At 47.4% G+C, this 11,605-nt stretch overlaps 1 protein-coding gene across 1 annotated transcript; it reads right to left on the bottom strand.

Moving 5' to 3' along the window:
* Positions 1-575: 575 nt before the first annotated feature.
* Positions 576-9,281, bottom strand: LOC114135469 (keratin, type II cytoskeletal 8-like). The gene is made up of 9 exons (XM_028002778.1): positions 8,788-9,281; positions 3,826-4,034; positions 3,345-3,405; positions 3,151-3,246; positions 2,886-3,050; positions 1,557-1,682; positions 1,144-1,364; positions 1,005-1,045; positions 576-902 (listed from the first exon to the last, which is right to left on the bottom strand). Exons 1-9 carry the CDS (start codon positions 9,196-9,198, stop codon positions 646-648), a joined length of 1,587 nt encoding a protein of 528 aa, XP_027858579.1. The 5' UTR covers positions 9,199-9,281; the 3' UTR covers positions 576-645.
* Positions 9,282-11,605: the final 2,324 nt, after the last annotated feature.

The following is an 11,605-nucleotide window of genomic DNA, read 5'->3' as shown; positions in this document are numbered from 1 at the left end:
CTTTATAGCACCGCCATCTGCTGGGTGAAAAGTGCCAGTGCGATTATCCCTGATTACTGTCAAATACTGAATTTAAGATATAATACACTCTTTTTATTTTTTTCAACAAAGTTGCAGAAACAACCCAAAAAACAAAAACAAAAAAACACATAAAGGTAGAAAAATATATCGTTTTTTGCTCGGTGAGACAAGCTCGGCTGGAGTCTGCAGCTCCAAGGAAGAGCTTTGTGGAATTAGGTGACACTTTGTATGAGCAGGAGTTAAGGCCCCCCCACCCAGATATGGAAGATCTCCATACCAAAATGGCTGCCACAGGAGATTCAAGGGTTTCTCAAACATGCGGGAATGAGTGAAATCAACACTCCAGGTTTGTGTTTGATGACGGAATAACATTATTACGTGACATAAAGCAAAACAAAACCAAAAAAAAGATTTTGCATAATATGCCCCCTTTAAAAACTTCAGGGTTTGGAAATCAAGCTGCCTCATCCAGCAGTACTTTATTGGAGAGAAAATGTTTGTTTATAGCTCTTGCGTCCGAACATACTTTTAATCATTGAGTTTTAAATAAGTGATCAATAGGTTGGGAAGATCTGCTTTATTTTTAGTCACCAAGATCAAAATCAGGAACAAATCAAGACACCACTATTCAGCTTCAGCCTCCACCTTCTCCTCCTCCTCCTCCTTCTCTTCTTCCTCAGTTACTCCTTGAGTCTCCTCCTCCTTCTTCTCCTCAGTCTTGGTCACCACGGTTTCGGTCGTGGTCACCGTGGTGGTCTTCACAGCCCCGTCTTCGAGGGCAGAGGCCAAACCACTGCTTGACTTAATTGAATCAAGGGAAGAACTGGCGTAGGATGGGATACGGGAGGTCTCCAGGTTATAGGCGGCATTGTAGTTGAAGGCTATGTGGTAAGAAGAGAGAAAAGATTAAAAACCAAAGTGATGCTGTTTGTGTCAGTGTGTAAGACACTGTTTATTTCCATGAAACCACAGCATAGACTTACAAGTCTGCTTAGAAACACTGGTCTTGATTCCTGTTGCTAGCCTGCAGAAGGAATAGAAACCAACTTTATTTTTCAAGTGGACGCAGTTCTCCTTATCACCGCCAGGTGGCGCATTAGCTATAAAGCAGCAACAGTTTACCTGATCTCCTCTCCTTCCAGTAGCTTTTTATAAGTGGCTATTTCAATATCCAGAGCCAGCTTCACATTCATCAGTTCTTGGTACTGGCGGACCTGCAGGGCCATGTCCTGTTTAGCTCTCTGGAGAGCTTCCTCCAGGTCTCTGATCCGCAGCTTGGCGTCCTTCACTGCCAGCTCACCCCGCTCCTCAGCCTCGGCTATCTGAGCCTCCAAGTTGTTTCTCTAAGATTGGGAGGACATAAACAGAGAGCATTGCAGAAAAAAAAGAAAACTTATAGCCTTGATAAATTGAAACAAAGTAGTCTCTGGATCGTAGGCGTATAATACGAATTGATGAGTATTCAAAAATGTGAATCCAAAGTTATAATAAAGTAAAGAAAGCAGACCGTATAACGTTTAGGCTTGATTTCTCACCTGAGCTTTAACCATGTCAATTTCAGACTGGAGCCTCATTATTCTGCGGTTCATGTCTGCGATTTCAGCCCTGGTTGACTTTAGATCGTTATCATATTTCCCAGCTGAGTGTTGCATCTCTGCATACTGGAACACAAAAAATGTTTCATTAATTCCTCATTCTTTTCATTTTTACATCTGAAGTTTATTATGTTTTTCAGCTGCTTCTTCTGACTCTGTTTGCCTCTTAGAAGTACTGTACACAAATAGTAATTTCTTATGTTAATGGTCTGACCAGAGAGAGCAGAGCTTGCTGGAGGCAGATAACAACATGAAACCTGAAAGAACAACAAGCTCTCCGCCATCAGACTCACATCCTGCCTGGTTCCTCAGACTCCCCAGCATTTTCAGAATTGGTGCCTTGAATGCATACGTGCTCCTTGCTCCACACCAGAACCCGACTTGCCCCTCTAATACCTGCCTCAAGTCACAATAAACCACTAGTCTCCCTCCTTACCTACCTCGGTCTCATGAACCCCAACTAACCTACGTCTCTCCCCTTCAAATGATACCAAATCCAGCCTTGTCCTGAGGGGGCTTGACTTTTGCACAATTATTATTGTTTGTAGATAAAAAGTCTTACCTTATACCTTGATAGTATGATTTTGCACATAGATCAGAAAATTGCTATTCAACATGACACTAACATTGCATTCATAAATGGCAATCAGCTTTGTTAATGTTGTGAAACTACCTAAAATACATGGAACTCATCACAACTTGTCCTTTTGCAACAACCATCCTACGAAAATTACTCTTAATGTACCAAATTCCTACAATTACCCCAATGAAATATCTACACCCAGATATTGTCCTCACATCAGTATCTACCAGGGTAGCAGACATGGTAGAACTGATCCCACGGGAAGAACAGATGGAGGCCACATATGACCACCAGAGGGATAAGTATGTATATGTAACCTAGTATGTTTCCAAGCCAGAGATTTCACTTTCCAATGTGGACATTTGGTGTAAGAGGGTAACAAGGTAAATTCAGCTGGTCAAAATTCTTGGAGCCTGTAGAGATGGGATTTGTGTCAGTGTCACATGAAACGCTTCTGTTAGCTGGTGTTTGTAATAAACCATGTGGCACATGATGCATGTTTGAAAAATATATGTGGATTGTTCCTATTCTAGCCAGTTTCTGAAGATCATAAGACTAGTATTAAAAAAAAACAACCCAAGATTTTTCAATCGAGCTATACAATAATTCTAAAAAATAAATAAACAAAACAATGCGGCTGCAAATCAATTAAGTTTCATGTTAAGTCATCAGAAATTTTGTACCACCTTGTTCTGGTACCAGGATTCAGCCTCCGCTCTGCTCCTGTTGGCGATGTCCTCATATTGAGCTCGAACCTCAGCAATAATAGCGTCCATGTCAAGATCGCGGCTGTTGTCCATCTCCACTACGACAGATGTGTCCTTGATCTGACTTTGCAATTCATTAATTTCCTACAGAAAATGATAAGATATTGAAATAAGCTGTAAAAAACAGAACTTTTACTTTAGGGAGCCATTAATGTGGAATTGTGTGATTATAAAAGGTTTTTACTGTATCGAAGAGCTGTCTCAAGAACTCAATCTCATCTGAGAGCTCATCCAGCTTTGCCTCCAGCTCCACTTTGATCATGTAGGTTGCATCTGTGTCCTTCAGATGACAGAGCAATCATAGCCTTTAATGGTGAATACCAGACAGTTTATAGTAATGTCCCAATACATTATTTTTGTAGGTAAATTTGCTCAAACCTTCTTCATGAGGACAAAGTTATTCTCACACTCATTACGCTTGTTGATCTCCTCTTCATACCTTAGAAAGCAGAAACAATAAGAAATTATGCTAACTTAATGTGTCATGTTACCAACACTGTCCTCAAACAAGAGTGATTGAGATCCAAATTAACAAGAGATATAAAAACAAAGAGTAAACATACTGTCTTTAGCATACTGCTTCAGTAAACTGCTCCACATGTGAGTTAAGGTGGGGTTGAGTTTAGTGAAGTATCAGACTTACATTCTGTATTGGCAAATACCTAATCTTAAATAACATGAACTGGCAACTGGGACAATTTCTTAATCATTTTTCCCGCCTGGTTTTAAAACTTCAGAGTGATTAGTACAGGCCAATTAAAGCTGCACCAAAAGACCTTTGGGAAAGCTGGACTTTCCAGGACGTGAGTTTGAAAAAGAATCAAACCAGTTTTAGTGTTTTAGCCGCAGCTCCATATACTTGATTTTGTAGTCCTCCACCAGGCTAGTCGTCTGGTGCAGGTCGGATTCCAGTTTGAGTTTTTCATGACCCAGGTTGTCCAGCTGCTGACGAAGGTTGGCTATGTACGCCTCGAACATGGTGTCGATGTTGGACCGAGACGTGGTCTGCTCCTGCAGAAGCTTCCACTTCGTCTCAAGCATTTTATTTTGCTGTTCAAGGAAGCGTACCTGAAGACAAAGAGAGTCATTAATTAAATTTATGTTTATTCTCTCTCGTGTGGCTTTCTTCCCAGTGCTGTCATGATCTGTGTTTTTCCTTGTTTATTTAGAGTTTTCTGTGTCGTTAAGTCTCTTCGTTGTCCTGTCCTCCCCTTGATTGTTCCCAGGTGTGTCTCGTCTCTGTGATTACCCTCCCGTGTATTTAACTCCACCTGTGTTCCTTGTTCGTCGTCGGGTCCTCGTCAATGTCTAGCCTTGTTGTCGTCAATGTTTAGTCTCTTCGTGTTCAGTGTGTGTTACTCCTGCTCGTTGTTTAGACTAAGTTATTTTCATTAAAACATCATATTCATCATACCTGGGTCCGCTGCATCTGCCTCACCACTCTCACCACCCGCACTTCCTGACAGAAGGACCCGACCATACCGAACGGTGAGAATGCAGCATATGGCCCAGCACGACCAGGAGGCATGGTTCCAGCAGCAGTTGGAGTTGGCTCAGCGGGATCTCTACAAGGACGTAGAGATCCTGCCATCTCCGCTGCTGCTGGAGGAGATGGGACTGGACTCAGACTATACCCTGGCATTTAGAAGATGTCAGATCCCACCAGTCACCACCCCAAAGCCCTCCGGATTCGGCCCCCGCCGTTACTCACGCCGGGGGAGACAGCGACGTGAGCCGCCGGTGAACCCGGCCCCTCGTCACCTTCCGGATCCGTCACCTCCGCTGTCAGCCCGGAGACGGCGACGTGAGCCGCCGGCAGACCCGGCCCCTCGTCGCTCTCCGGAGCCGCCACCTCCACGGTCAGCCCGGAGACAGCGACGTGAGCCGCCGGTGGACCCGGCCCCTCGTCGCCTTCCGGAGCTGTCGCCCCCGCAGCCGGTTCCAAGGCTTCGCTGCGGCTCGCCCCCGCAGCCGTTTCCAAGGCTTCGCTGCGGCTCGCCCCCGGAGCCCGTTCCGAGGCTTCGCTGCGGCTCGCAGCCGCTTCCGAGGCTTCGCTGCGGCTCGCCCCCGCAGCCGCTTCCGAGGCTTCGCTGCGGTTCGCCCCCGCAGCCGGGACCGAGGCTCCGCTCCGGCTCACCTCCAGCCGGCGCACCCGAGGCAGAATCAGCCGGCGTTCCAGCCGGCGCACCGGAGGCAGAATCAGCCGGCGTTCCAGCCGGCGCACCCGAGGCCGAATCAGCCGGCGCACCCGAGGCCGAATCAGCCGGCGTTCCAGCCGGCGCACCCGAGGCCGAATCAGCCGGCGTTCCAGCCGGCGCACCCGAGGCCGAATCAGCCGGCGTTCCCGCCGAGACCCCGACTCCCGAGACTCTCTACGTTCCCTCCGAGACCCCGACTCCCGAGACCCCCTGTGTTCCGACCGAGACCCCCTGTGTTCCAACCGAGACCCTCTACGTTCCTTCCGGGACCCCGACTCCCGAGACCCTCTGCGTTCCTCCTGAGACCCTGACCCTCTGTGTTCCTCCTGAGACCCCGACTCCCTGTGTTCCTCCAGAGACTCCCTGCGTTCCTCCCGAGACCCCGACTCCCGAGACCCCCAGTGTTCCGACCGAGACTCCCTGCGTTCCTACCGAGACTCCCTGCGTTCCGACTCAGACTCCCAGCGTTCCACCCGAGACCCTGACCTCCAGCGTTCCACCCGAGACCCTGACCTCCAGCGTTCCACCCGAGACCCTGACCTCCAGCGTTCCACCCGAGACCCTGACCTCCAGCGTTCCACCCGAGACCCTGACCTCCAGCGTTCCACCCGAGACCCTGACCTCCAGCGTTCCACCCGAGACCCTGACCTCCAGCGTTCCACCCGAGACCCTGACCTCCCGCGTTCCTCCAGAGACCCTGACCCTCTGCGTTCCTCCAGAGACCCTGACCCTCTGCGTTCCTCCAGAGACCCTGACCCTCTGCGTTCCCTCCGAGACCCTGACCCTCTGCGTTCCCTCCGAGACCCTGACCCTCTGCGTTCCCTCCGAGACCCTGACCCCCGAGACCCCGAGGACCAAGACCCCCTGCGTTCCTCACAAGACTCCCAGTGTTCCGACTCAGACCCCCGGCGTTCCCACCGAGACCCCCTGTGCTCCACCAGAGACCCTGCCTCGGGGGGCTCATCATCGCCACCTCCCGGGCCGCGGACAGCCGCTGGACCGCCTCCTGGGGTCCCGCCTCTGTGGTTCCCGCCTTCAGCGCCGCGGACGGCCGCCGGACCGCCTCCGTGGTTCCCGCCTCCAGCCCCGCGGACGGCCGCCGGACCGCCTCCGTGGTTTCCGCCTCCAGCGCCGCGGACGGCCGCCGGACCGCCTCCGTGGTTCCCGCCTCCAGCGCCGCGGACGGCCGCCGGACCGCCTCCGTGGTTCCCGCCTCCAGCGCCGCGGACGGCCGCCGGACCGCCTCCGTGGTTCCCGCCTCCAGCCCCGCGGACGGCCGCCGGACCGCCTCCGTGGTTCCCGCCTCCAGCCCCGCGGACGGCCGCCGGACCGCCTCCGTGGTTCCCGCCTCCAGCCCCGCGGACGGCCGCCGGACCGCCTCCGTGGTTCCCGCCTCCAGCGCCGCGGACGGCCGCCGGACCGCCTCTGTGGTTCCCGCCTCCAGCGCCGCGGACGGCCGCCGGACCGCCTCCGTGGTTCCCGCCTCCAGCGCCGCGGACGACCGCCGGACCGCCTCCGTGGTTCCCGCCTCCAGCGCTGCGGACGGCCGCCAGACCACCTCCGTGGTTCCCGCCGCCGCGGACGACCGCCGGACCACCTCCGTGGTTCCCGCCTCCTTTGCCTCCGCCCACCCTGTGGGTAGTTTTTTGTTGTTTTTGGACTCTTGGCCCTTCTTGTTTTTCCGCCCACGATGGTGGGTTGTTTTTTTTTTTTTTTTTTGTTGGTTTGGACTCTGGCCCGCCGTCCGGCACCCCTCCACCCACCCTTGCTGGGTTTTTTGGTTGTTTTTTTTTTCTTGGGCGTCTGGTAGCCGCCCTTGAGGGGGGGGTACTGTCATGATCTGTGTTTTTCCTTGTTTATTTAGAGTTTTCTGTGTCGTTAAGTCTCTTCGTTGTCCTGTCCTCCCCTTGATTGTTCCCAGGTGTGTCTCGTCTCTGTGATTACCCTCCCGTGTATTTAACTCCACCTGTGTTCCTTGTTCGTCGTCGGGTCCTCGTCAATGTCTAGCCTTGTTGTCGTCAATGTTTAGTCTCTTCGTGTTCAGTGTGTGTTACTCCTGCTCGTTGTTTAGACTAAGTTATTTTCATTAAAACATCATATTCATCATACCTGGGTCCGCTGCATCTGCCTCACCACTCTCACCACCCGCACTTCCTGACAAGTGCAGCACAACCAGACTCAAAGTTATCTGTCCTTTCGACCTGAACAAGTCGTTCCTGAGTTATGAACATGTCCACTCAGCACCCCACTGGCTGATGATGCAGAAATGGGAGTCTGCATTAAAGCTTCTGATTTGAAGCTAAACTTAATGGCTATTATAATGTTATAAAAGAGCGAGATTTTGCAACCTATATTCATTTGTTAAAACACATACATTCTTTTTCTTTCAATTGTCAAAGAACAAATGGATTATTAATTAATGTAAAGTCCAAGTATGACTCAAAAAACAATAAGTTTGACTGCTCAGAGACACTAAATGTTAGCTTAAAAATAATAAATTTTTCATAGAATGCTACAGTTAAACACAATGTGGTGTTGTGTCCCAGGTTCCAATTGTGCAATGATTCTTTCTGCCATCCTGTCTTTAGGTGGAGTCAACATGATGACAAACGCACAGTTCTGTGTGTACTTTCTTTGCTGTCACACTGGTCCGGGAAGCAAAGGGAGAGTGAACTTTGGTTTGTGATCCAAGGAATTACTGCAGGCTTTATTTAAAACTCCCTTTCATTATTGAGTGCCTCCTTGAATAAAGAAAACTATTATACAGTGCTGAAAAATTGCAACTCACTGAAGAATCTAACAAGTCCTTTGCAGAAAACAAGCATTGCTCTGCAAAAAAAATTGTCATGTTTAATTTAGGAGGCATAACAATGATCCATTCTTCTTTCAGCATAAAAGCTTTCTTGGCCTCATAAAACAGGCATTGTTCAAGTTTCTTCTGCAAAGATTTACTGAACATCAACAAGAGGCTTGTCTCTTGCAGCTATTTCTCAGATTACTTCCACTCCTTTCCGTTTATGGTTGTACAACCTGTAAGTGCACTTAAAAAAAAAAAAAAAGCATAGGGAATTTGTTTACTCTTAACCAGTAAGTAAAACAGACTCCTGAAACTTTCTCTTCTGTAAGTGATTCGGCAGGGTATTTCACAAAAACACTGCTGGATTGAGAGTGAATTTTCGTCCTGAGCTCTTTGAGTGAACTTATTTAGGCTCTATGCAGAACAAGTAATTTCCCCCAGATTTGTTCCACAAATATAATTTTAAAGAATGTTGTTCTGTAAGGCAATGTCCCAAGGCAGATCACCTGCTTTGGTGTGCAGAACACTCATTTCCTTTGCATTTCCTGAGTTTTTTTATTATCTATCCCAAAAGTCAGTTGAACACAATGTGCGTTATTTCTTTTCTATTTCTGCTGTGGATATAAACTTTTACCCTCTCTAATGTGTCCTGTCCTGACAGCTTAGGCAGATTAATGGATCTAATTGCCTTACCATATTGTTGTAGATTAGCTCTATAACAGAGTGATAGATGGTTGCCCCCCCCTGTTATATAGACACAAAGGTTTCTCCCTGAGGTTGTGCTGGTCCCTAACATTTTGCTATATTAACCGCTTGAGTGACTGACCTTGTCAATGAACGAAGCAAAGCGATTGTTGAGGGTCTTGATCTGCTCCTTCTCCTGGATGCGGACGGCCTGGATGGTGGGGTCGATCTCCAGGTTAAGGGGAGCCAGCAGACTCTTGTTCACTGTCACGGCGGTGATGGGGGCCACCACTTCATTGGCAATACCCCCACCAAAGCCCACATGGCTGAAATCCCCTCCACCTCCTCTCAGTCCAAACCCCCCAGCAGCACCAACAGAAGCACCACTGCTGCCAACTCCTCCATAGGAGGAGCGGACGGCGTAGCTCTGCCTGGCACTCCCCACACCGCAGCCCCCATAGCCGGAGAATGAGCGGCTGCTGTAGCCCTGGGTGGGACCCCTGGAGGATGACACCGTGGAGAGGGTGGTGGTCTTTACAGCTCTGACAGACATGGTCACAGTGGGAGTCTGTAGCACCGAGGTGGTGAGAGAGGAGAAGAGTCGGGGCAGATGGAGCCTCTCTTGTCCTCCGTGGTATTTATCAGAGCAGGGGAGGGACCCTGCCGGGTTGCGATTGGCTGTAGTGAAGAGGAGAGAGTGAGAAGGGTAGAAGTGAGGCAATGTCAAGAAAGAAAATTACGTCATGTTACACATTTGTAGCAAATTAGAGACTCAAGTCACAAGAACAGTCAGAGCATTCTTTGTTTTACGGTTGTAATACAGAAAAATAGTCAAATTTGTTCCGATATTTGAAAAGGTGAATTTTCCATACTTTAAAAATAATTCAACTTCTAGCAGGTTTACGGTTGTTGACCAATGCTTGTCATGTTTTTTTTTTATCTATAAAAATTCATACCTTGGAAATAATTAAGAATCTAATTTTACCACCATCTTATCCACTTCACAGCCTCTTATCATAGATGTGTCAGTGAAACTCGGCTGCTCAGTGTGATGTTGGTGCTGAGAAGTGACCATATGTCTCATAGTTGTGGAAGCAGCAGATCTACCTATTTACTTGGTTTTATTCAAGGATCATTGTCCAAAACAGTCACTAACCAAAAATATGAACCCATGTGTAAAATAGCTAAGTGGAATTATGGATGCATTTACTATTGGCCCAAGGAAAAGACCTTATGGTTCAGCCATTTTTCTGAGCACTTTTATTATCCGTCTGGATTGATGTGTTTATGTACTCACCCACCAAGTGAATTCCTCCTACATCTGTGAGGTCAAAAACAAATGCGGTCAATCCTTCTTCCTATCACCAGACCCCACCTTAGTTTCAATACAACCCACCCACAGAGCAAATTATAAAAAGACTGAGAAAACATTTTCTCTCGCTCTCAATTTCAACTTAATGTTAAATGTCACCAAGACAAAAGATTTCTGCATGGATTTTAGAAATAAGCTGAGTTCAACACCTTACGTTCTCATGAAAGGGGAACCATGTAGAGCAGGGGTGTCAAGCTCCAGGCCTGCAAGGCCACAGTCCTGCAACTTTTAGATGTGCCTTTGCTGCACCACACCTGAATGAAATAATTAGGTCATTAGCAAGGCTCTGGAGAACTGATCTACACAAGAAGGAGGTAATAAAGTCATTTGATTCCAGTGTTTTGTGCATGCGGCACATCTAAAAACTGCAGGACATTGGCCATGAGGACTGAAGTTTGACACCTGTGATGCAGAGTCTGATCAGTTTTATAAGTACCTGCATGTTATTTTGGCACTGATGCTAATCATTTGATTTACTAAGATAGAGGAGCAAGCAATTCTGTCTGGTGTTCCATAACACTTCACACATTCAACTCATATGTTTTTTTTAAACTGGAACACTTCAATTAAAACTCTATAATTACTTACAAAACCCCAATTTTCCTGTCAAAACATCCATCGCGCTCTATAATCTGGTCTGATTCTGTTGGATTCAGGCAAGCATTCCTGTGTTCATCCTAAAACACTTATTGCATTTACACAGAGAAAGTATACAAATAAATTCGCCAACATTACATGAGATTGGTTGGGCAGACCAATAAAATTCCGATTATTAATTTCTTTATTTCTCTTCATGTCCCAACTTTTTATAATTAACTAAGTCCAGAAAAGAAAAAGAAAGATCACACTAGTCATGATCCACTTCTTTTTCCCATCTGGGTTTGACAACGTGGGAAAAAAAATCTTCTTGAGTGACAAAATGACAAATCCATACCTGTAGTTTGTTTTTTTTCTCATATCAAATTGGTGTATTTATTTAAAAGTTTGTGTTTTGACCACAGAAGGAAGCTACATTATGATCTATTTCAATGTTAAAGTTTAGTCAATGTTTTGGAAATCATTGTGTGTAGGATTTTGCAAAGAGTGTGAAGATGTTAATGTGATTTTACTTGTACAAATCTGGACTAGTGCTTTGCTCCTTAACTGTTTGGTTTTGCTAATTGTGAGATAGTATCAATTTCATGTGTCAGCATAAAAAAAAACTGTAATAAGGGTTTGACAGGGGCGTACTGTGTTGGAGTAGGGGATAGCGCGACCCACGTTTGGAGGCCTTGAGTCCTCGACGCGGCCGTCGCGGGTACGATTCCCGGACCCGGCGATATTTGCCGCATGTCTTCCCCCTTCTCTCTTTCCTGTCAGCCTACTTTCATATAAGAGACACTAGAGCCCACAAAAGACCCCCTGGAGGAGAAAAATAATAATAATGGTTTGATGACTTGAAATATTTAAGAATGACAAACAAGTAGAAACAGAAAACTGAATGGATGAAGGGGTGTGCGTGTGCATGTTGGTCCTGGGTGTGCATGTGTGTTTGTGTGCTTTTGTTGCCATGGCGCCACATATCTCAAATCTAAACAGCTTTCTGGGA

This window comes from Xiphophorus couchianus, chromosome 20 (assembly GCF_001444195.1).
Source record: "Xiphophorus couchianus chromosome 20, X_couchianus-1.0, whole genome shotgun sequence".
Taxonomy (NCBI): Eukaryota; Metazoa; Chordata; class Actinopteri; order Cyprinodontiformes; family Poeciliidae; genus Xiphophorus; species Xiphophorus couchianus.
The sequence above is the reverse complement of the archived record's forward strand: the minus strand, read 5'-3'. Positions and strand labels throughout refer to the sequence as shown.

Excerpts from the sequence above, each read along its gene's own strand:
- LOC114135469 (XM_028002778.1), bottom strand. The coding sequence starts at position 9,198 with ATGTCTGTCAGAGCTGTAAAGACCACCACCCTCTCCACGGTGTCATCC. Across the intron at positions 3,247-3,344 it reads ACTTTGTCCTCATGAAGAAG|GACACAGATGCAACCTACAT; the intron begins GTTTGAGCAAAT and ends TGTCATCTGAAG. Across the intron at positions 1,365-1,556 it reads TTGACATGGTTAAAGCTCAG|AGAAACAACTTGGAGGCTCA; the intron begins GTGAGAAATCAA and ends TCCCAATCTTAG.